This window comes from Scophthalmus maximus, chromosome 22 (assembly GCF_022379125.1).
Source record: "Scophthalmus maximus strain ysfricsl-2021 chromosome 22, ASM2237912v1, whole genome shotgun sequence".
Classification (NCBI taxonomy): Eukaryota; Metazoa; Chordata; class Actinopteri; order Pleuronectiformes; family Scophthalmidae; genus Scophthalmus; species Scophthalmus maximus.
In genome coordinates, this window is record NC_061536.1 from 2,774,795 (window position 1) to 2,801,007 (window position 26,213).

At 41.8% G+C, this 26,213-nt stretch overlaps 1 protein-coding gene across 2 annotated transcripts in view; it reads left to right on the forward strand.

Annotated features, from left to right (window-relative positions):
• thsd7aa (thrombospondin, type I, domain containing 7Aa) overlaps positions 1-26,213 on the forward strand; it is a 127,454-nt gene that overhangs the window by 62,290 nt on the left and 38,951 nt on the right. For both annotated transcript variants that reach the window (XR_007030342.1, XM_047330306.1), the window contains exons 3-8: positions 88-336; positions 3,168-3,349; positions 8,798-8,953; positions 13,072-13,275; positions 21,643-21,837; positions 24,977-25,217. Coding sequence is in view for 1 of the 2 variants with exons in the window: in XM_047330306.1 (XP_047186262.1) it covers positions 88-336; positions 3,168-3,349; positions 8,798-8,953; positions 13,072-13,275; positions 21,643-21,837; positions 24,977-25,217 (1,227 nt within the window). In the remaining variant the exon portion in view is untranslated. The remainder of the gene's footprint in view (positions 1-87; positions 337-3,167; positions 3,350-8,797; positions 8,954-13,071; positions 13,276-21,642; positions 21,838-24,976; positions 25,218-26,213) is intronic.

Consider the following 26,213-nt stretch of genomic DNA (forward strand, 5'->3'; position numbering starts at 1 on the left):
TTTTCATGCAGAATTGCAGGTATGAGAATAGTTCTTCAAACAATGTTTCATATTGTCTAATGGTATGTTTGTGTTTGTTTCCTACAGCCTGTGCTCTCAGGAGACATTGCCGGTGACCTTCCATGCCTGTGTCATGACCAAAGACTGTGATGTGACTGAATGGTCCGAATGGTCAGCTTGCTCCAAGGAGTGCTATGACCCCAACGGGCCCAAGGGTGAACGCACTCGTACCAGAAAAGTGAGCCAGTTTGCAATCGGTGGAGGAGGAGATTGCCCAGAGCTGGAGGAGAAGGAGCCCTGCAGCCCCCAGGGAGACGGAGTGCCACCCTGCATTGTGTAAGTACAGGACAGGGATAGGAAGAGGAATACAACTAAATTACAAGAGCTGCTGTTTTGCTAAGAGTTGATTTAATGTCAATTTTTTATTTAAAATGAGTGATTTATGGATAAAAGTTTTAACCAACATCAACGCTGTGCTGGCTAGGAGTATTAAGATTGGACATAGTGGCTTAGGCTGCGCTAAATTCATTTTGCACTTCCATAAGGATATCCAAAAGTGTCAGTCATGTTAGTATAATATTTCTTTGTCAATTGAATGCAATTACACAAATAACACTTTTAATAAGTGATGCTAGAATAGCCTGACATCACGCAAGTCGTTGAATATGTCCCACTATGATTTGTCAGGTACTGTACCAACGTGTAGTCTCTCATATGCTCATAATCTAATGGGCATCTAACATCATTTCATGTGATTTATCAGAAGACACTGGCAGCTACTTATGCAAGAAACCTGCAGTGTACTAAGCTGTATCATTACATATACATAATGTTACCAGTGGGGTGAGAGGGGAGTTGTTGTGGGCAGCTGTTAGGCTCAATAGCAAGAGAGGGTCCTCCACTTACCAGAAAGTTGATGGTTTGATTAAGGGCTCTTCCGATCCATGTGCCAAAGTGTCCTTGGGTAATACACTAAACCCTTAAATTGCCTACGATGGCTGTGCAGGCAGTGTGTGGCGCTGTGTATAGAAGTGCTGTTTGAATATGTGTGTGAATGGTAGAATGTGACTTGAACTGTAAAGCGCTTTGGGTGGACGATAAGACTAGAAAAGAGCTATATGAATACAGTCCATTTACCATTTGTGGCACCATATATAGTCGAATGGAGTTTCTGAGAGGAACTTAATGTGGTGTCTGCTTTCGCTTTCTTACTCCACCATGTCGCATCCTGTCACTGCCGTCCTGCTTTCCACCAATTACAGTGAATATACTGAGGGGTTTGTCAAAGTCCAAGGTCTCAATAAATAAAAAGACAGACCAAATACAGAGCCAGTGAATCCTAGATTAAAATTAAACCTTAAAATATCTATTAAAAAGTGAACTGTATGTCATGCAGTGAACTGCATGACATACTTCTGCGTACAAATATATATATTTCGGTAAGTAAACCGATTTTGATTGAGGTTTTCTGACCCCTGGAACAGAATCTATAAGTTCTGGTTCCACTTCAACTCTATATAACCCATATGAAACAGGAAATTGATGTCCATCAATTCCTGTTGCCTTCCCTTTGACAGACAGCAGAAAGAGAGGCAGCACTTCTGTCCACAGTATTGAAGACCCTATCTGTCTGAGTGACCCCATCTGGGCAACTTAAAGCGGCAAGATGCAACGCTTTCCCAGGGGCCTCGTTGTGCCGCGGCAGTTCTGAGAGAGAGGCAGAGACGTCGCTCATGAATATGGAGCCTTTCATTGGCGACCTCAAATGAATTCCATTATCAGCAGAGATAGAGGCAGGGGGTTTACATTTTCTGACCTCAGGGTGGAAACCACAATGCTTTATTGCTGAAGCAGACTGCTGCCATTTCAGTAACCACACACAAACAACACGTATGAATAGCCGATGCAATTAACTACCTCCTCTCTGCTTAAAACATTGAGTCTTGGAAAGCACTCACAGGACCAGTCTGTGTAAATTGCAAGTCCTGAAGTGCAGTATAAACAGAGATCTATAAGGTCGAAAACACAAAAAGTCTATTCAACACTGTTCACAACTGTGACTCACTCACCCACAACAAATGCTATTCAGTGCCTGCAAAAAGCCATCCACACTGTGAGCTATGGCAACAACAATGATGATGAAAAAAGTGTTTGATTGTCTAATGATTTCAGTAAAAAAAAGGAAATATGAATATATAGTTTTGTTGTCGGCCATCTCAGTGCTGAATAGCTTTGATTTGGCCACACATACTATTGAACCTAAACCTCCCACTGCCTATCCTCACAATCGGCAATCTTTAATGAGACAATAGCGAGCGCAGATTAACACAAGCTTGGCCTGCTCCTTTCAATACTACTCCTTTAAAACTGTGCTTAATCAGATTCAATTACTCACTCCAATCTCTTTTACATCCCCATCTGACACAAAGCATCACTCTACAAAACACTGAACGCAGCCTGTATATAGCTGAACTGTGAATGTTGTAGTCAATTAAAGGGGCAGTAGGTGATTCTAAAGCAATGCACATTTTGTAAAAATCTGCAAATATTTCGTCACGGTCCACTGGCTGTCGGTTCTGCGTGTGCAATGAAAAAATTGTGCGGACAGCACCTCACAACACTGCGAGTGCAGTTTGTAAACAACACTCATCGACACTTTAAGAGACGTGCTAGCGAGTCACGCTGCAACTCCGCTCGATCTCCCATAACCAAGGTTGCGGGTTCGCGGCACGGCCAGAACAGAAAAATCAGAACAATAACAAAAGAGAGAAATGAGTTTTCTTCAGAATCACTTACTGTTTGCTGCCTGAGAAGCGTCAAACATTGTCCAATGGAACCATTGATTTGGTTGCAAACGTAATCGGTGCTTGGTAAGGTCCCAGGAAATGACACTTAACATGAATTGACTTGACTGCATTATCTTCACATATGCCTGTGGTCGATGGGAATTGTGTTTGGACCAGACCAACAAACCATTAGTCAATAGTCTGTATGCAGCAACTCAACACCAGATTTAAACAAACCCTCCCTTGCCTCTTTTTCTGGAAGGCTGACACTGATTCACCAACAGATTTTTTGTTTTAACCTGTTTTATTCTATTCTAGTATTAATATTCCTTCTTAAACTATATCATACCAACTGTTCTCGTTTCCCCCCTTTGGCCTCAGTTACAGCTGGAAGACCACAGAGTGGACGGAGTGCAGGGTGGATGTGCTGCTGAGCCAACAGGACCGTCGGCGTGGAAACCAGACAGGGTTGTGCGGAGGCGGCATTCAGACGAGGGAGGTCTACTGTGTCCAAACCAGCACTGATACGCCGCCCAACCTCAGCTCGCTCAGGAGCAAAGAAGGTAACTCTCCCAGCATGCCTTTCTTGTTGAGTTAATCTACTTCTTTATATTCACAATTGCTGTATACACAGTCTTCTGAGCAGCTACAGTTTTGTCATTACCTTGGACCTAGTTACATCTATATCAACCCCTACATTTATCTGAAGAATTGACTTCCATGTTTCAACAAAAAAATTTTAAGACCAGGGTGTAACGAACCAAAGCTTCCTTTGAGCGTCTGCCTGAAAACTCCCTGGATGCTGGAGTGCACCGCCTGCAACTGCTACTGCATCTGTTTCTGATTTTCATCACAGATTCAGTCAGAGGGGTGTCGAGCATCCAGTCTGGTGACCTTGCATTTCACACATACGATTCAGATGTCACCTAGATGGCACTAAATGTTACAGTATGGGACTTCTGTTCTGCCTTCTCTTTGCCAGGAATAAAAAAATCCTAATGGTGTGTCTTTGGCTATGAGCTCACACCATCTGTGTGTATTTTTCTCACTCACCAGGTCACTATGATTGACAACCACAGTACCACTTTCTTTTCATACAGGAAAATTGTCACGAAATGATTCTGTCTAACAAATAATATTTTTGATAGCACTTGTTTTGACATTGTCCAATTAAAAACTACTTGACTTGACAATACAGGACAATGAACGCTGTTTATGAGCTTTTTAATAGTCCCATTAGGGTTCACACAGTCACTGACATCCTCCCCTTCTTTACAAGCCGCATTTGTGCAAAGCGGAATGAAGAATAAAAGCACTTTCCCCTTCATATTAAATCTGGGACAAAGCTTTTTGAATATGAATATGTACGTATGTGCCTAAGCCACACAGAGATTATAGCAGATGAAATATGAGCTTTCATGTAAATTTAATGTCATCACTGAGCGCATGGCTGGAAGTTGCCTGGTCGCAGGCCTGGGCTCATCCAACACAGACACAATACGTCTCAGCCTGTCTAGCTTGGGGAGAATGAACTGGTGTCTGCTGCAGCAAATTATTCAGATCCGACGCTCCCAACCGACCGCGTGCTCTCATCTGTCAGCATCACCAGTCCACACTGCCAGTTTTGTTAACAAAAGTAACCTCACGCTTTTTCCACCGATCCCTTTTACATGTATTGTCAGGATTAGATAGGAAACAGGGGCTGCATGTCCGGCCAGGCTGCCCCAGCCTGCATGTTAACAGTGATTGTTATGGAGATCGTTATTTGGCAGGAAGCGGGCACCGTTAACGAAGGTTTTATGACAGTGTCTAGATTTGGCTTCAAGGTGTACGCAGACACAAAGGACGGTGGCAGACAGAGAAAAATTGAGAAAAAAGAAAAGTGGAATGTGTGAGGTGGCTCAGCACCCCATCCTCCTCCCACTTCCCACCCTGTCTTTGTTGTGTGATAATGTCATGTATAATTTCAGCTACCCCTTAACTTGGATGATGTAAATGAGCCTCTTTATCCATCCTGCATATTTATTTGCATATTTCCTTCTTTCTGCTGTTCCTTTGTCAGCTACACCCTCTCCCTCATCCCGGTCGGACATTAGTGGGGTTATTCGATAAGCATGGCAATGCTGATGGATCTGATTGATTCTGTGTTCATGCACCGCCCACTAATTGGCTGGATTGGCTTAATGTCTATATATTTCATAAACCCTGTTTACACAAACTCACCAGTCTTAGGCTGCATTAAAGTGAAACTATGAACGGGAAAATGACTCGGATGAGTTGACTTTTGTTTGAATCTCCTCCATGGTTTAAGATGAGTCTGTAGCATTGTAAGTGAAAATGAAGTATATAAATATGTGTGTATATATATATTTATATATATTTTTTGCCTGAATTGCAGTTACTTTTGGTGAATAATTCATTGATGGAGTGCAACTGTGAGAATTGGTAGTTATGCATGCTTTAGTTAAAATGGGAAGGCTTTAGATTATAGATTTAAAAAAAATATATATTTTAATTTTACATTTCTTTAGCGATCAAGTTAAGCCCCTTTATCCTACTCACCATGGAAGCTAACTGCTCATTGGTGAGAAGCCAGTTCGGAACATATTATAAAGAACAATATAATACAAATAGTCACAACAATGGGTGTACGTCAGTATTTTGAGAAATTATCACAGAATGTGAAACAATGTGAACTTGTCTTTGTCAGTAACTGAAGCCAGATAATCCAAATAAACTTTTTTTTTATTTTGAAAGACCGATATTTAATGGAAACTTAATGCAACAATCAATCTGAAAGTGCCACAAGACAGACATGAAGAAAAAGTGAACACATTAGGATCCTTACTTGGTAGGGAAAAACAATGATTTTATATTCCATAAGAGCAGTTGGGGCGATTTTGCCAATTACTGGGTTTTGCCTCTGAGTGCCTCTGGAGTCAGCAGATTTCAAGGAACTACATCTTAGGCCACTTTCAGCACCGGCACTCAGCTTCTGAATGTCTCTTGATGTGCGAATGCTCTTATCAAGACCACAGCAACTGTATTACTTTCTACTTCTTGTGTCAGAGCCTGCAGTGGGTGATTTCATTGTGACGACTGGAGGAAATCCATATCCCAATTACACTGATGTAATTTTATCATTTTGCTTTCAGGGATGATCAGGCTATGCAATCTCACAGAGTGACTGCGATAGGATAGTCTGTCAGTATCATCTCTGCACACACATCATCCTAGGAGCTTCTGCCATCTTGTATCCCTGCTTGCTCCTGATTAGATTCACTCACAAAGTGGAGGATTTACTCAGTCCTGCACTTCTGCAAAGATTACTGCTCACGACATCCCTGTTTGCTATGCTCCATTCTCGAATGGATTAGGGTTTTTGATTATCATAAGCTATTTATTCTCCTTGGTACATATTCCATCACCATGTTTCTCAATTTCTTAGACAGCAGTATTTTAACTGTTACTGTGAGCAGGGGGATACGTTGTATCAGCTGTTTACCTTAATTCCCTTTTGCTGGCTCTGATCAATTGCACCACTTGGGGGAGCAAACAGTGACATGCTATGTAACAGCTGTGCCACTGTGATGTCTTGAATCCTCCACTGGAAAGGAACTGGGGAGTAAGATTATTGATGGCATTTGGCATGTGGCGGTACAGGGCGGTGGCCTCTGAGGTTCCTTATTTGGCGGCTGGAGGCACAGCACAGGGAAAACTAGACCATCTGGCAACGGAGTTACCTGAGCAAGGTCAGTCTGTGTGGAGATTTCCATTAATCAGCCTTTGTTATGGCTGTGGAGAGCTGCTCATGACTGGACGAGGCGGCCGGAGAACAAAGAGGCTATTGTCCTCCAAAAGATGAGAAACCACATGATCAGAAGAAATGTCTAACAAGTGTGTTGACACATGGCATTTAGATGCTCTTAATTCGGCACCCATTTTGCACAGTGGCATATTTGCTAATTGTCTGCCTAATACCTCCCAGGGGTAAGTTATTGCTAGTTACAATTTGGTGTAGACAGCTGATATTCTCTGCAATTATAATCTGCATTTCCAATATACACACACCTCAAAAGCAGAATGGCTTGCCTCTTCCAATTCTTAGATGTAACCGTAACATGGCTGCAGTGATGGCAATGCCAGTTGGTTGGTGAACCACTTTGGCCCAAACTGAAATATCTCGACCGCAATTAGACGGACTGTCATGATATCTTTCACAGAAATCCAAGGTTCCCAGAGGATGAATCCATAATGACTTTGGTTGATAGAATTGCTTCAAATCGAATTATCTCATAATCTATTGGATGGGTCGCCATGACATTTTGTACATACAGTACAATCGTCCTCACAACTAGCTCCATTAGGAGGTCATATTATCAATTTGTCCCATAATTGGTTGATGAAGAACAGCAAACCTAATGACATTCCCATCATCATAAGGTGTATTTTGTGTTTGAAGCTAACGGTTGGGGATTGCCAACCTGGCAGAGAAGGCAGTTGCCCCCAGGGGCTCTGATCATTTCCAAGCACCATATGATTTTGGTATTTGTGTTAATTTCCAATTTGTTAGGGAATTGAACCTCTTTATTCTTAAACATGTATTTTTTTTAAATCAAATACACTGCACCTTTGCATGTGCTGTAGGCTACCCTATTGCAACTTTGCTTGTTATTAAATGCAGTATACTTTTCTGAAGTTAGGGGATTTTGTTGCAAAATGAATACCAACCAACTACAAAGATGAATATGTTAAATGTACCTTCTAATGAGGATGATTACTAAACTGCGCTTACAAACTTTCTCTCATTGTGCCATTGTCAGCATGAGAATATTTTCATGCTCATGTCAGCATTAGTACAGCCTCAAAAAGATGTTTATAGTCCCATAATTGACAGGTATTCTTTTATTGGCTTCTTGAAGATGTTGGACCATCTTTCAGCAACATGATCCATCACCTCCATTTCAGGGATGGACCACCACAAATACCTTTTCTGTCTTTAGAGTATATGTATAAAATTCATAGTGCTGATATTGATAAGGTCATCCATCAAGGTCTTTGCATTCTGCAATGTGCTGTTGAGATGGAGTCTTGAAAGCTTATCGCAAAGTGCTAGATATGCACAGTCAATGGAGACATACCCAAACACACTATTAATATAGGAGCAGCAGATTAATCACTGTCTTCATGGCCAGTCACAGCACGGCCCTTGGACCTTTTACACAGCCACAGAGGGATGTGACGGGATGATTCATGAAATAGAGGGCGGGGTGCAGAAGAAGAAGACGACATTTAATTTAAAAATATAACAGTGAAATGTAATGTAATTAATTCCCTTTTTAGCGCTCTTGTTCTGTGGGGATCCGTGGGAACCGATTGATACCCAATACCAAAAGCAATTATATATATATATATATATATATATATATATATATATATATATATATATATATATGTATACAAGAGTGTATACAGGAAAAAATATACTCAGATGCATAGTAGATATAGAACATTTCATGTCATACTATTGAGCACATCACTTTCTCCTGTGTTACACGAGTGCTCAAGGGCATGGTACATGTACACACACTTAAGCGACACTATTAAAGGACGCACCTTTGGCCAAGCGGAGGTAATTTGCATGTGGATGGGGCTGGTGTGGCACAGTGAGAATGATTCATCAGCCTGACGACCTTGAAGAGAGTCACCTATAGCTGTTCGGTGCTGAGGTCTGCAGAGAATCAGGCCAAATCAAAGTCTGGTCTGCTGCGCTGGGAAAATAAAAAAATAAATACTTCAAGGTTGTGAGGTTTTCAAAGTTTCTGGGGCATTGTTCGGTGCTGAGAATATGTAGTGGACATCTTTAAATTGTGGACTGTAATATGTTTGATGTGTCTAGTTTATTCCCGTTTTCCTGCATCCCATTACACTTTGCTTCGATAGAAACCATTATTTCATCATGAGGTCATAATTCCATTACTGTGCAATTGATCCCGTCTCTGTCTCCTTAGCATTGCGACCAGTGGACAGTGATCTGTGTCTGGGCATCCCACCAAACACCACCCAGCTCTGCCATATTAGCTGTCCTGTCGAGTGTGAGGTGTCTTCATGGAGTGCCTGGGGGCCCTGCACCTATGAAAACTGTCAAGACCAGGCAGCCAAGAAAGGTAAGAGCTCACTTCAAGAATGATATTGTCATTATATTGCAGTTCTTTGTTACTTCTTACTTTGTTTCTCCATAATACTTCATTACATTTATGGTTGTGGCTGTTGAGCTGCTGCTTCTTGTGTCGACACTAGAAGTTTTCTCAAAGGCAACACTCGTCCCGCCTGTCTGTCTCACTTTCGGTTGGTGGTTTGGATCAAACGAATCCCTCTGTCTTTATCTGCGACTGGACTCGTCTGTTACTGCGGTTAATCCCAGCACTCCATCAAATAAAGCGCCACACAGCGGTTTTTGGTTCCCTGACAACAATATCTTGACAACATATCAACCATGTTGTTGTTGTTGGCTTACAAGTGATAAAAGCAAAACCGTCACCGGCTACATAATTCAGAGTCTGGCCAGTCTCTCTTGTCATAGTTTCTGTCTGACATATCGTACAACTCAGGATAGACAAGTTTGAAAATACTATGAAAGGGAGATACAGTGATGACACCAGCACAAAGTTTTCAACTAGAATCAATCGGAGCTGCTGCACACAACAACAAAAAAAGCCTGAGTCCTCTGAAAAAGACGTGGGTGCAGAGCTTTTTCACATATACTCTCTCCTCATTGGCAACAATTGGAAAAAAAAAAAAAAGCATCATCCAAGCACTCCAAGCATCATCATCTCCTCTTCCTATATGTCGGCTCTGACGGCAGGTTGTGCTACTCCATCAGCGGGCTGGACACAGTCCCTGCTTCAGCCCTTAATTATCCCTGGAACAGCGGCGTCCGCCATGACTAATGCATGTTGACTCTGCCTTAATGAAGCGCCTCAAATGAACGAGATGGCTGCAAAGTCTCCCCCATGTATCTTAATGATGGATCCGCTCCCACACGCTCTCGTGCTAACTAAGCCACTTGTGCTCTTGCTGCCGTCTAACTGTGCATTGTGCAAAGCGGCACACAAACGCACCACGCACGCACATCATCAAGTTTTTGTATCTCAGTTCTCATTATACAGACGGATGTGGACTCAAAATGTATCCTCCTGGCTTTAACTCTTTTGATCATCCAGGCACTGAACATGGGAATCAGTTAGCTGTGATTACAGTCTGCACTGTATAAAGGGGGAAGCATATCTTGCTAGGATTTGACCTGCATGCAGTGATCGCTGTTACCGACAGTTTGGGCAGAAACATCTAATTGTGATTTTTTTTTTAACTAACATGGTAAGATTGACTGGAAGATTTGAATTGCATTATATATATATATATATATATATATATATATATATAATTTTATTTTTTTTATCTAACTCCAAGTTATGTCCAGGATGTGTTTGCATAAAATAAAATCACACATCAACGACTTAATTTGTTTTTGCATAAAAAATCTGATAATATGGTAGTATGTTTAGTATAGATTGTGTGGTCAACCATTGCCACTGTTGGATGCAACACTGGGGCAAGACACTGAAAATTACAAGTTTTTTTTTCCTCTTGTTGTACCTATATTGGTTTTTAGTGTAACTCTGTCATTGGTAACTTGGTCATGTTCCATCTCTTTGTGGTGCTTCTGTGACCCTGCAGTTGTTTTGCATGTCTTTAAGGTCTTTTCATGGATTCCCTTCACGTCACTTTGTGGTCATTTTGTGGTCATTTTGCATCACATTATGGTCGTCTTACTTCTCTTTATGATTCTCTTACATCGCATTGTAGTAATTTGCATATCTTTGAGGTCATATCTCTTTGTAGAAGTTCAGAATGTCTTTATGGTTGTTAAGTTGACTTTCCAACGAGACAAATTAACAGTCATTTCATGCAGAGACTTTGTCCTGTCAGTAATCCATCCATGTGGCATACTTGTCAGCCGTAGTTTATCAAAACTCATCTCCCAAAGAACGTTTGCAAAAAAAAATGTCAGAGTAAGAGCACTTTGGATTTGCATTTTGACAGTACTTGATGTCGACTTGAGCGGTACATGGGTTGTAGCACACAACGTTTTTCACACGTAATTTAAATCATATTACTGAAGATAGACAGATTAGACTGACAGGAATTCTACCCAACTTGAATGTGTCTTTTTATTCACTCTCGGAACAGTTTAACCTGTTTACATCTGAGATAAGATCAACCGATCACAACAAGTGACAAGGCAAATGGCAACATTGGCGATCACTTTGTTGCTTATGCCTCACAGCTGTTTGTTTTTTTTGCTTTTTGTCACAATTAATACCGCACAAAGTTCTCGACACTATCCTTTCAGCTGTAAAATGAGAAAATGTAATAAACAGATGATTATGGTCTGCACCAATGTGCACCTAAACAAATTACATGATTAAAAACTGCAACAGCTGTTGGTTAGCCACAGCCTCTGTCTCGGTGTATTTCATTACTGTAGACTAGATTATTCTAACAAGGCCAACATTTTGACAGGGATTCTGGGATAGTGTCTCCCCTGACCAATGGCACATCTGCCTGACATAATAAGCAGCTCTTCTCGAATGCGGGCATCACAACTCAGTGTCAAAACCTTCTCACAGCTATTTTGTCCTTTTGTGAACAAAAAAATATGTATAAAAAATAACTAACCATCTAAATTGTTGCTGTGGTAGATCATCTTGTCTATGTGATTTTTTTATTTCTTCTTTTTAGAACTCCAGCTACTGGACTGAGTTTCTCACCCTCACCCCGCCCTTTCAGAGCAAAGAATGAATATTTAATTTAATTTAAAAAGCCTTACCCATTTCTGCTTCTGTCACAACATCAAAGTCAAGCTGGCACTTATCGCCATCCCGTACTGCTGTCAAGGTTTGGGTTTTGGTGTCTTTGTTTCTCAGGCTGGATCACCTATGTCTGGCCACAGTAGCTAAGGGGACTGATAGCTGCTTAGGTGCAGTCCACAGGAAGCCTCTAATCTGTGCACAACGGCATTGGATTGTCTGTCTTTCCTGCTAGCGGAAATGTTACCAGACATTGGCATGACTTTCACCCAAAATCAAACATCATTCATACACAGCCCTTAGGTGTCTTGCCCAAGGACACATTGGCACGTGGATTTGGAGGGGCTGGGAATGAAACCATTGACCTTCTGGTTCGTGGATCAATTGACTCAACATAAATAGTAGAGACCCTGGCATTCAAGATGGAGTTTTATCCAGACAACATCTAAGAATGTTATATTTTGGTGAACTCATGAAGTTTACTCGTCTAAATGTTCTGGGCAATATTTGCCATTTCATTTTGGTTATGAAATGGTCAAAATTCACATTAGGACACAGTTAATGATGTATAGGCCTTATAGAGGATTTGAAGACTGCACCCCTTTAAATTGTGATTTTGGATTTTTCCCTTTACCTCTGCCCTCACCTTTCCTTGAGAATCAAGTCTTCATATATCTTCAGTCAAAATGAAGCATCTATCTTTGACATGAGTTGCATACAGTATGCTACGCTGGTAGCTTGCACCCATGCCATTCATTACACACCCTGCTGTTAGCAATTGAGTGATCCCTGATAGAATGGAATTTCCTGCAACCCAAGATTCGTCTTTCTCCATACACCACCGCATAAATCCCCCCATAGATAAAGTCTCCATCAATGGGTCTAGACACATGGTGGGTACATGTTCTGCAGGGCTGCCTGATTAAATAAAGGTTTTTGAGGAGGGGGGGGGGGGGGACACAGACATATAAAAGGGAAGATTCTGCTGCCTCCACCTGAGACCTGCAGGCACTCCAGGGCTCTGCTGCCTTATCGGGCTGGAGCAGGAGTGTGGATTATGGGGTGAGTGACCTTAGCTGGGCTGGAGTTAACACCCTCCCCCTTCTCAGGACCCGGGTCACGGAATCCTATGCCCTTGGGCAGAGGAAATGACAAACCCGTGAGAGCAAAGCCCAGTTGAAACAATGGATTCCTGCATGCATTTGTCACTTAAACTGAGAGGGGAATTAAAAAAAAAAAGTCATTAAGTGAAGTTCTTCTTGAAATTTGTCAACCCCAGGCTTAATGGACTGTCACGTCACATGCAATATCACAATTACCATCATCAAGGCACACAGAGGGGGCTCCTGTGCTTGGTTACTGTGTGTACGGCTTGTGTTCATTTACTTCATTAGGTTCCTCTTGTTCTCCGACAGGCTTCAAACTGAGGAAGAGGAAGATTGTGAACGAGCTATCGGGCGGGACAGGGAACTGCCCCCACCTGGTGGAGGCCATACCGTGTGAGGACCCTAGCTGCTTCGACTGGCTGGTCATTAAACTGGAAGAGTGCATCCCTGACAATGAGAAGGAGTGTGGACCGGGAACTCAGATCCCCGAAGTGCAGTGTATCAACAGTGACGGTGAGTAGACACATGGAACACGACGCAACACAGCTCTTCAGCTATCTCCCTTTTTAATGGATGGAAATAATTACGCCGGTGTTTTTTGCACTCCCCATGGCAGTGAGGTGAAAGACGTGCCCAGTGTCTCACACTTAATTTTTTTTTACCATTGCACCATCCGTGTACTGAGTATTTTAAGTGCATAAGTGTCTTCACACCTACAGCAATGGCAGAGCACTGAGTGTGGGTTCGAGAGAACGCAAAAATGAGACACAAGCTGTGTCCCAATTCAGAGGCCGCATTTCGGAACTATCCCGTCGAGCAGCACGGCTAGACTGTCCTATTCAAAAATGTCCTATTCAAAAATTGCCAAGAAATGTGACCTTCCATTCCAGAGCAACGAGGGGTCCAATGGGACCAATCCCAGGATTTATTGTGCGCTGGTGACACAGCCAGTTGGCAGTTCAGTTGCAGGCGATGATGCTACAGCAACCGATGGGAAAAACTGCTGACGCAAAATAGGAAAAAAATCGCATTTAATTTTGGCCTTCGGGTTCGACCGAGTCCTCCAAAAGACGCAGGCCCTGAATTGGGACACATTGTTAGCCTTACTAAGCTGTTGGGATTTCCTCAGTTGTAATGGAGAAATAACACAAGTATGGGACTTACAGGAGCATTACAGTGGTCTTTCCTGTGTATTCAGGACTTTTCTTTACCATAGGAGTTGTTGTTTTTTATCTTTATGCTACAAAGTAAAAAAAGAAAAAAAAGAATTGAGATATGTAAAGAAGACTTAAGACATAAGAAGAAACGTCTGAGTGTTTTGTGTGACTCCTTGAGCTAATCACCAGATGCCTGGACCCGTTTCTGCTTTGCTTGGAGGCTGTGTTCAATGTGGTGCTGGTTGAGTTCACCGAGTCGCCTGGCCTCCCTTTGAACCACCACACTGTGGGCCCCACAGCCTTGGCTCACCGCCCATCATTGTAATTGCAGTAGTTGTAGGGAGATATCGCTCTATTGTTTTCAGCTGTTCTAAGCAATTTTATTGTGTTCCTGTATGCGTAGCTGCTTGCATCTGGGTTCCTGGAAGAGAATGTGAGGCGCCAGAAAAAACGGTTTGGGCAATAGTGTTAATTTTGTCTGCTTTTTTTTTTAAGCTTCAGTCTTTTGTCCTTTGATGAAGTGAATGTAGTTTAGTCACATTTAGTGAATCCTTTTTTTTTTTTGTGACGTTTCAGTCATCTAAGACTCAGACCATTTAATTCTCCTGTTAGTTATAGAAACACCTAAACCTCATATGATTTCACTGAGGACTTGACTATAAAATGTCTTAATCCCAGTTAATGATTGTTTTTTGTCTCGACAACATCATGTCTTCTTCACGGTGAAAGAGGTTGTGATGGTTATATGTTTTTGTCAAAAGGGTTAGAAATGAAACCGAGCTGACTGACACACACACACACACTTCACCCTCACCTAATCAGCGAAACAGCAGGTACATCAACACATTAGTTATTTTCGACACAATTGAGCACGTAGCTTTTTGTCTTTCTACGTCATGCCTATACATAGAAAGTTACAGACTTAGAAAGTCTCTTAAGGTTTCAATTATTTTCAACATGGGAGAAATTCAAAGACATTTTTTAATTCTTTAGTTTTTCATCTTTGCATGTCGTACTGTACTAAAGAGTGGCAGTTATAACAAAAAGTCTAGGGTTACTGACTGTTTCTAAAGGCCACATATCTGCTGCTGCGGAGCAGACCCGCTTTATTTCTTCATTGTGAATTTTCTGCACGATATCACAGTCATCCCTCCTGCAGTTCTACTGATCCTGAGACTCTGCGTTAAACTATATATATACCCTGCACTTTTTCAAGACTAACTTTTTTTTCAAGGCTGTAAAAAGTAGGCAGGAGAGATCAACCATAAACAAAACGCAGAGAGCAGTATCCACTCTGCATTATACATCATGTGCCACGGGGTCCAATTAAAAGTTAAATCTGCTGGACTTTTGTACTTAAGTGGAGCTCAAACTTTCAGAACTTCTGCGGAAAGCAGTGACAGAATAATAATGCAGGTGGAAAACAGGAAACAACTGGATTGTGGGAAATGTCTGCCCGCTTCGTTTCTGTTCTCCTTTTGATAAATTAAGTGTAGCTCTCTTAAATCAAACAGAAGCTAAACGTCATTCTCACATATTCCCTGAGGCAGCCTGAGGAAAAGTAAACATTTGTTACAGTAAACTGCAGGGAACATTACCCCTTAAGAGAATTGCTTTTTATTAATTTTTTTTATTTTCAGGGCTACGATTTGAGATTCAGATTATGTAGCGTCAGAGAGAAGCGTGCAATTCAGTAATGGGGGGACAGAAAAAAAAAAGCTGAGTTATATGCAATGAAAGAACAACCACAAAACAACCAAACAACCACAAAGAACTGGTGCACAATGGCCCGAGAAGTCAATGGTAGAAATGTTCTGGGGGAGGGGATATGGCTGTTGTGGGTAGACACAGAAGCTGCTAATGAGGGCTCTGGGGAGTGAAAGAGAGATGGGGCTTGCTCATCAGTTTCCATATTATGCTTATTATCAAGGTCCACAATCGCAGGCTGCAGAGCACTATGCTGTCGCAGCGGCAATGATTATGTCCTTCCTCCTCCCAAACTGACTCGTTCACTGCAACCAATCGTCGTCACTCTCTTTCCCATGACAGTTTTGAGGATGCTGTGGATCCAGGTGTTAATTTATTCTTTTTTTTTTTACATGAAAGGCCATCATCAGGACAAGTGTTCTCAAAGGTGCGCTGGGATGTTGGCACAGTTTCTATTTCTGATAACTCTTAAACAGGGGGACATTTTCTTTGTAATATACTGTAAGTTGTAAAAAAAACTGGGTTAACACTGGGTTTTTTTTCCACCCTTTTGTTTTACTTATGTTTTCCCTCCCGATACGTTTGCATTCCCTCTGATCCATATTTCCAGAGGAGGCTGAAGCTATGTCAGTCACAGCCAAGCTATAGCTTTGATGGTGCGTCAGAACACCAACTAATGTGGTATAACATTGGTGGTTAACTGATTCACACTATGAAAGCACCTGTAATGGAAGTAAGGAATGGTAATGGAAAGGGCAGAGTGACGCAGAGCAGTGCAACTTGTTTTTACCTGCTCCTCTAACTCTCTCAGCACATGAGAGATCATGTTATTGAAATACAGTACTTTTGAGCCAGACGCGGGTTCACTGCCTTCTTCTGTTCGGTGTTATGGACTTCTTGGCTGGCAGTGCTGTCAGAGGCCACACGGGAGAAACTCTGTGGTGTTGACTTTATTACTGAATTGACAGTATGTCAAGGACGATTTTTTTTCTTATTTCTCTGACTGTGTGGAAAAGATGTAGACAAACAAATGGCATTAAGATGCAGGATTGTTTTGTGGGGTTGGTGAGTAGTTCCAAGTAGACTTGGGCAAATTTGTTTTTTTAACTTCACAGCTCCTAAGATGGAAACATTGGCTGAGATATAGATTTTGTGGAGACAGAACTTCGTTTCAGTTCAGGAACTGCATCTCCTGTGATGCTCAGCCAACACAACCATGTCTCGTCATTGCACTCACACAGCCCTGTATGTCACCTACACTTTGACACTGTCAGAGTCATGGTGATCCTAAAAGCCGCAGCTATGGCTGTAGCGACAACCTTAAAATACTGTTTATTAGTCCGATCCATATTTCAAATTCTGTAACGGAGAGAAAGCTTATTTGCACTTAAACAACAACCATTAAACAACAATGGTACAAAAAAGGCTAGTACACAATAATCTGAAAGGTCAATGGTCAAAATGTATGTTATAGGTGACGAGAATATGATTATTGTGGGTAGATTCCATAACACTGCTAATGGAGGCTCTAGAGAGAGAGAGAGAGAGAGAGAGTGTGGAAGGGAATGTTTATCTGTGCTGTCAGCACTAGGCAATGCCTTTCCACTCATACACCCTGATATTCTACTCTGATTCTGAATTATTGCAATATGTTGCTAGTCTCCACTGCCTCCCACTGTACAAAAACAAAGCTAAAATATCTTGGATTCTGGTTCTGCCATCTTGTGCCGGTGACGTCATTTGGAGCCTGCACGGTAGTGATCGTGGAGTGAAGCCACGCCATCGAAAACCCCGTCAATACACGCGCTTGACCAATCGCGATTCAGTTTCACCCGGTTTATATTGCATCAAATGACTATTTAAAAAAAAAAAGTTATCAGAAACAACGCTTGAACATACATCAGTGTGATAACAATGAAAATGAAACTATCTTGGCGTGCACTTTTACATTTTAGCTTGGTCTGTGTACCATCTGGGACGGGCGGGATTTCCAAACTATGGACTATATTGAAGACACTCGTGAACTGAGTGAAGATGGATTCTACTTTTTGGTTGTTGTTTGTCAGGACCCATGTAAAGAGAGTATAGGATGTAACGTGAGCGGGACAGAGTGATCACATCTCACTGTGGACACTGAAGACACATCCTTAATCCTGTCTTCACAACGGCCTCTGCTTCTTCCAAAAGACGCTTCCTTGTTGGAGTCAAATCACAAATCTTCCTCTGTTGGACTTAATTTTCAAGTGGAACCTTTCCTGTCAACATACATTTCCAATAGGTGTCAGTGTAAAAAAAAATACTCATGTGATGTGATTGAAAATTGCAGTCACAGCAAATAGTAGATATTTTAAATACATTTTATACAGTACCACCATAAGGAGAATCAAGCCCATAGCCAAGTACACTTTATGTCACTTAGGCATAAAACAAACAGCAGTACAATTAGTTTTTATTGAAAAGCAGTTCAAGTAAAACAGAACCTATTTCAACTAAACTTTTAAGTTAGCATCAATGTACGTTATAGAGTGAATACATACTTATATATGCATATACATACATCTACAATATCACTTAATTTCTAAACAACCCTCACATATTCATGTTTCATTTGCATCTTCCACCCTAACCCTAAGCAGGTAGGTACTTTCAGTCCAGGTTTTTTTTTTCTCAAGGTGACCTCATCTTCAGCTTTCTTTCTTCCTCTCCTTCGATCTTCTGAAACGCGTTCAGTTTAAGAGACGTGGGCTTCCTTTTATGGTGCCTGCTTGAATCAGACGTCTTGGTAAATTAGATTAGCGCAGCCTGCTCCGCACAGTCAGCTTGGTTTTAGTCTTCCTTTCTTCCCCATTCTCTCTGACTGCATGAGAGGCAATCTCCCCCCCAGATGTGGCAGAGTTGAATAGAGGAGATGTCAGATTCCGTCGGGTACATTTCCATCAACACAGGTTCAGACTGAGGTTTGACTTGTCTGATGCGTGTAATATTAAAAAGAAAATTCGTCGCTTTGATCGCGTCAATTGCTTGCTGAGCTCAGGGCGAACTGTTATCGCTTGAGCTTCTCAGATCTGTGAGGTGAGCGGAATTATTTTGAACACCATGTGGAACAGGATAGAAGAAGGCACTTTCTCCGAATCTCTTCCTACCTGCTACACTACATGGCCCCATTTTTGACATGATTTGTATTTTCCTTGAAAATCATTAATTTCCCAAAAAGTTATACATTTGTTTTGTTCTTCTGTCAGAGATGCCGGTTCCTGGAATGTGTCTTAGTTGCTCATGTCAACCTACAGCTTAAACCTTACCTCCATGCTAAATGGCAAAACAGGTAATTTGTCATTGCCTTCCACAAAAAGAAATTTGATGATTTGGTACCCCTGTTGTCAGGGAAGTACAACGGGGGTATGTGCCTTCCAAAACAGCCTATATGAGCCTTCCAAACTGTATGAGCATTTTCTGAGCCACCACTGCTATCTTTGATGTTTGGTTAAAGTCGGGTAAAAAAGACATGATAAGGGTTATACCTGTACACTGATTCTGGACCACAAATGATTTAAATAGACACAGTTTTGATCCTGGTCAGATCTTGGTCAGTCACATTTTTGATCATTTTAGATCTGACAGATTAGACAAATTTAAAATAGTCAGATTTTCATTTACTATTTATATATAGCCATTTGTATCAGTTGTGTTTCCCAAAAGCTTTGTATCATATCATGGCATGTGCACTATTCCCCTACCTACCTGCCTACCAACCTGACCACCTCCCCTTTCTCTGAAATGGGGAAAAAACACATCAAATATAACAACACTTTTTCATCAACTGTTAAATGGTCATACCAGCTGGGTGTCTCCCTGTGCCTTATGTTGGTTTATCAGTTTGTGTTGACCTGTTTTGACTATGGTGTTTTAATCATCAAGAACTCATCTCCACTAACAAAAGACATCACGGAAGCCATCACTTGAATGCCGGGCACTTGAATCATTTCCTCCAGTATCTATCACATGGCCATCTTTTATTACTCCTGTCAGGGCTCCATATGTCCCCCATCACCCTCTCCCACAGCCATGTGGCATCCCCGAGGGATTCTCCTGACTGGCCTTTTTATTGATCTCTTGTTGTCCCTCTGATGAAAATGGGTCTGTGTTCTCCCTGGGGTCCCAGATATGTCATTTGACTTTCCAGTCGCCATTCTTCCTCTCCTTCACAATGAGATTTTCAGATATGGTCCTTCAGCGACAGGATGGTCTGGGATGAAATGAAAAGATGGGGGGGGGGGGGGGGGGGTGGGGGGGATGAAGACAGCCCACAGGTCTTGATCAATATGGAACACATCAGCAGCTCAACAGCCACATCCCTCTTAAAGCAAATCCTTGAAAATACCTTCAATGTAAACCTGTATTGCAGAGTAAAATAATTCTTCAAATCAACTCCAAAGTTTTAGTGAAAGCTTTTAGTATCTGGTTTGTCTCTATAAACAAATTAAAAAAACGTTAACATTCATTCAAACCTTGTGGAGCTGACAAATTAATTAATTTATCTTCTCATTTTCTTATTCTTGCAAAGAAGCAATTATACATACTATCAAACAATTGTTTCATACATTGCCTACAATTGTACAAATATGTCTTTTCAACACAACAAAATCACACTTAGTTTTAGCTTTTCTAATATGAACATGTATTTATATTTTTAAAGTATCTATTTTCTCTGCTCAACTATGACTTACTTGACTTAGTGAACTATATTAATATATAATATTTACATCCAGTTAAGCAGTATTCTGTAGTAAACATATGAAAATTATTCATAGAGGTTAAGACTGTCATTTATGTATTGCTGTGATTGAAGTAGTATGCACATAGATTCCTGATAATATAAGCTAATGCTAAGTAGAGTGTCATTGCTGTACGACCTCTTTCCAGTGAGTATTAATGGTGTACATATTATTCCACTGTCCCATTTCTGTTCAGTGGAGAAGTCGGCAGTCTCTCACTGTGCACTTTCATTCGTGTTCAACCCGCTCTTGTAAACTTGAGCATTTACATAAAAAGACATATTGATTTTGTTGTGTTTCAGTCAGGTTTTATGTTCTCTTTGATATTTTTTTTCTCAGTATTGGGGAATAAATACTACTACAAGCTAATTTCAAATCACAGTTGTAGTTTTGATACGTACAGCATCTTTATTTATTTATAGCTAACAACTTTAATAGTTCCTATCAGAGGTCAAGATGGGGCCTTTTCACACAGACAGAATAACAGCCTGTATGAATACTATATAGCACATGTGAGTCGAACCATTTGATGATCTCAATATAACAGGGACAACTTTTACTTGTTACAGTGCAGCATCAAACACAACTCAGTTTGTCCAATAAACCAAATGCTTCGAAGCTTCTGCTCTACACCTCTGTTATTCACTTTTAAATTGACGTGGCTACCTTAGCGTTTGATTGTTTTCAGGTTGTTTTCTGTTTTTTTTATATTTTACAACAATGAATACATAATCATAGTCACAATGCTATGATAATCTTGATGATAGTGTTTTACTTGACATTGCGCTGTATGGAAGCGAAATATGTGGGCACCACTCAGTCATCGTATAATTACACCCAAACACCCACCACAATCTCTACATGCAGGATTTTGCAGATACATTTTACTCATCCAAAAGGAAATGCTAACAGATCAATATCAATATGCCACAACCTGAGGGACATCGAAAGAAAGAAGAAAGAAAGAGTAGCTAACAGAGAAATGAACAAACACATTCATACCTGTACCCTGTAAAATTGTAAAATAGTTTCAGTATGATTTACACTAACATGTGTTTTATAAAAAAAACTTCTATTTTGAGCATGCAATATCCGTATGTGTGTACAGAAATATTCTGCATTACATCTTCAGCCTTTTAATTGAGTTACTGATTGGAACATGAAGCACATTAAGCCTTTTTTGTTTGTTTTATTTCTGTTTTATCTGTGTATTGATGCACAAAATTTGCCACATCTTGCAGGTAAATATGTGGAGAGGCAGCTCTGCCGTGACGCCATCCTGCCCATGCCCGCGATCTGTGAGGTGCCTTGCCCAAAGGACTGTGTCCTGAGCCCCTGGACGGCCTGGTCTCTCTGCTCCCACACCTGCTCTGGAAAAAACACAGAGGGCAAACAGACCAGAGCTCGCTCCATCCTCGCCTATAACGCAGGAGAAGGTAGGAACTCAAAGCAAGCATCATGGTCGAAAGGGTCAATGTTGAAACTTACATGGACCTTTGAATTACTTAGGAATAAGAAAGGAATCAGTAAGACAATGAACCTAACCCCAACCAAGTTATCAACAACGATCAGCTTCCGCCTTCACAAACCTACCGTATATTGGTCTAATTCCACAGTGTTGCTAGTTGTGCTAGTTTCCCAATGTGTGCTGCATATCTCATGTGCCTCTTCTCCTTATATATACCACAAGTAAAATGTTCAAAGTGAAATGAATTATTCTGTGTGTTCCTCTACAGCGACTGCAAAGGTTGTGGCGTGGGTTACTGTGATGCAGGGTAAGAAGTGACTAGAGGGATAACAAGCCCACCGAACCGTCACGAGGCTAAAGCACAGCGTTTTCACTCACATTGTCAAACTGTGTTGTACAATATCTTCTTGCCTTTAAAAGAAAAGAAGGATTTTGCATTTACTTTCTGTTCAAGGTCCTTCCCTGCTGTCGCTGGTGCGTCCAATCTTCGGTACATATATATTTGATGTCATTAGACGAGACAGCAAGAGGTGTTTTGGTGGTCTAGTACAAAGTCTCTATCTGTTTAACGTGAGGGAAATAGAAATGTAGCTACTTTGATGTCGTCTCTTCCCCGCCGATGTGCTGGCCCAGCAAAATCCCTCTGCTTTTAGAATTAAAAAAAAGAATAGACTAAATAATAGTTGAAATAGAATCAAAAACAGAAGTTGTTGCACACAAGTGGTAGCAGTAGTATTGAGTATCCCTTAGCACTAAATGTTTCAAACCCCAAGGTCACTAGTGGGAATCTAAATGGTGCCCAAGGCTGCCAATCACACTGAGTGACCCATTCTCACCAAACCTCGTTACGAGGGAAAAATGAGAGGCAGCACAGATGGTTACAACATCTGGCTTGGCAGCGGATGATCATTTTATCCTTTACGCCCCTGTTATATTTCTAACAGCACATGACATCTGACTTCTGGACCGCCTTGCATGATCCGCTCGCTTCGTTATGTTCGCAAACAAAGTGGTGTCCACGCTGGAGCAGAGGAGACACCGATTGCACATGACGCACGTCCTTGCATCAGGACGGCGTCCATGGCCGTGACACGAAGCGGGCTGTGTGCCGCGCATTGTTCAGCAGCTTTCAGTAAAGTAGATACTGCCGCCGCGTTGGATGGATGACGGAGCGAGCAGCCGGACGGGTTGATGTGGTGTGTGCTGGATGACGTCTCGTTGTCATTAACTGTAGCTCGTTCAGACAGGGAAGCACTTTGTTAACACTACTACACATATCAAGGTAGCGTGTACTGGTGTTGGTATGAGCTCATGATTCAGGGTCAAGACGAACATTGGAAATGATGGGGTGGGGTTGGGGTTAGTGGTTTTATTACCTGACAGGACATTGTTGAGTAAATCACGCCGTTAACCACTCAGCCAATAATACATGAAGAGGAAGATGATGAGTCGAAGTGGACCGCCGGAGAATTATTTCTTGTGACCTGGCAAATTATCAGCCATTTGAGCTGCTCATTTTTCAAATACACGTTGAGTTTAATTGGTGACACTTAAATATTTATCAGTTAACTGTTTAATTAGCCCGCGCAGCAATAATGGTTTGTCCTCTCATGTGTTAATGGGCTCCAGACCTGATAGATGACTTCCCACCGTGAAGAAATCCAATAATATCTCTTCTAAATGACCCTCTATAGGACATCACCCCTGAGCTGTTACGCAGAGGTCACCCGTCTCCTCTGTTTGAGCCGCTTTCTCATGTCACAATTCAGCGCTCCATCTCTGGCCGGTGGATGTCGTTCAGCGCCGTCTGAGGCGCTAATGGCTGACCTTCTCCACCTGGGTTGCCTTTTCCCCAAGGTGATGGCGGCTGCTGATGACAGGTTTTTCGTGATGAAGTGGGCCACATGGTGTGCACGCCCCACCTGGGTCCATATCCGGGCCTCTGGCTCTGTACAGACAACCGCCCCCATGGGTCATCTCGTCTCTCCGTCAATCCTTGCCGCCAGCCCGACCCCCTGGAGACCCTCAGGGTTTATCTCTCATGCTGCTTCAGCCAGGCTTGCTTTTCGAACAAGTCATGGGAAAATCAAGGCTGATTGTTAATCTATAGCTCTGCACAAAGACCAACAAAGCAAGTGATAGTCAACACTTACTGTTAGCCAACCTATCCTGATACTATAACTGGTTGGGGGCTTTGAAGGACAAAGTGTTCCCCATTTACTTGTTGAGTTGCTGTAGAAAATCAGTTGTGTGCAAAGGTTTGGGGGCCCCTAAAGCACACAAAGCAATTTTTTCAGTCTTTCTTCACGTTACTTTTTATTTCATGGACTCAAAACATAGATCACACTTTTAAAGTAACCGTCGCATGTACAAAATGTTGAGGACAGATATCAGGTTTTGCAAACAAGTTTTATAGCCAGCAAAGATTGACTTCATTAATCTGAATTTTCACCCACTCCTCTTTTTAGATCACTTATGGTCTTAGATCTTCTTCAGCTGTGCACACAGTGCGTTTCACTTTAGGTCATTTGCTTCCAGAATCTGTGTACACTTATAAGAATTCCTCCTTCCTTTTTCACCTCCAAATACAACTTTGGAGATTGTGGCCTATTTCCAAAATGACTCATCCCGCAGCTGCTGCAGACGTTGTCTTTGGTGATGAGGTGGCAGGTTTGCGGTTTCCTTTTGAATCCTGCTATGTGTAACAACGGCACGGGATGGTGTACAGCTGTTCATGTGTCAGATCAATCTTCCTGCAGCTCCTCCGCAGTCATACGGGGGTTTGACTTCACCTTTGTGCCTATGGCAGAACTGCAGTCTGACTACTACATGTCTTCATGACATTTCAGACAGTGGACATTTTAAGCTGGAATTCATCAGCTCTGAAATCGTTAACAGCTGATGATTCAAACTTAATTTAAGTCAGAGGATGTCAAACGCGTCCAACAAGTTCAAGGAGTTCTGTGTCTTTCACTCACACAATTGTACCCAAATTATTTTTTATGCCACAACTTAAATCCGGCTTTCCTGCATCACTGCTAGATTATTTTTTTCATATTGCTTCTAGTACTACTGACCCCAGTTAATACTGTTCCACTGTTCCACAGGTGGAATCCTTTGTCCCAACACCAGTGCCCTGCAAGAGGTGAGGAACTGCAATGACCACCCCTGCACGGTGTACCACTGGCAAACCGGCCCGTGGGGGCAGTGCATAGAGGACTCGTCCATCCCGGTCACCAACTCTTCTGCAAGCAGGACACGTGGGGATGACGCCTCCTGCTCAGTGGGGATGCAAACCCGCAAGGTCATCTGTATCCGGGTCAATGTGGGCCAGGTTCCTCCCAAAAAGTAAGATTTCCCCATAGTCCCAATTCATTGTGAATGAATTGTAAAACAGGACTGTTACGCTAGTTTCAAATGGGAACCAGGTATTAAACATGATATTTGTTGTCCACTCTTTTGGCTGTTAGTCTTGGAGGAAAACAAAATTCCCCCTTGACCTCTGTTTCTAAAGGCCTGTAAAAATCTATCTGGTAAACTTGTGAGCCGGATTCTAGCTGTAAGTCCTGTACGATAATAGTAAAGCACATCTTTTTCATAGGATCCTTCTTTTGATCCCTCTGGATGTTGTTGTATACTAAGTAGCGATGATGTGAAGATGTATTGAAGAGAAGTCCGCCGACACCGTCTTGATTGTATATAAAGGTTTATTACAAAAAGACCAGCATCGATTCAAGCCCTGCAGAGCTTGGAGAGTGTCCGGCCAAAAGGACAACCCTCCCGACTCTTCTTGGGGGTAATATTTATAGGTCCATTGTTTACTTGTGTAAGAACCTCTGGTTACAATCAAGTTATGCTATGTAAGACATGGAACTTAAAGGGGCCACAAGGAAAGGTGAAGGGTCATCAGGAGGCCCCTAACTTGGCATTCCAAAGAAAGAGATGTAAACACATATTCCCCTCTCATTCCGTATATGGACAAAAAGACACTACAATGTCATTAAAAAACAGCATCCGTCTCATTCAGCTGAGACACTTGGAAAATATCAATACTTCTAAAATAGAGTTTTGCGCGTTTGTGACAGCGACAGCAATTTGGGTTCTGAAAGCCAGAGATCATGGGGAATATATAATGTTCGGCAGTGTTTCAGCTCTGTGAGTGGGACCATGCAGTCTGAGCTGCAGTCAAACTGGTTTAAAAAAAACTACTGCTCATAAAAAAAGTGCACATGTGGACAGTGTAACTGCTGTCACCTGTTACCAGCATCAGTCGAGAAAGCAGCGAGAAGATGAGAATTCCAAAACTGTCTCTGTAGTGGCACCCTGTCCACGGCTGGTAACAGG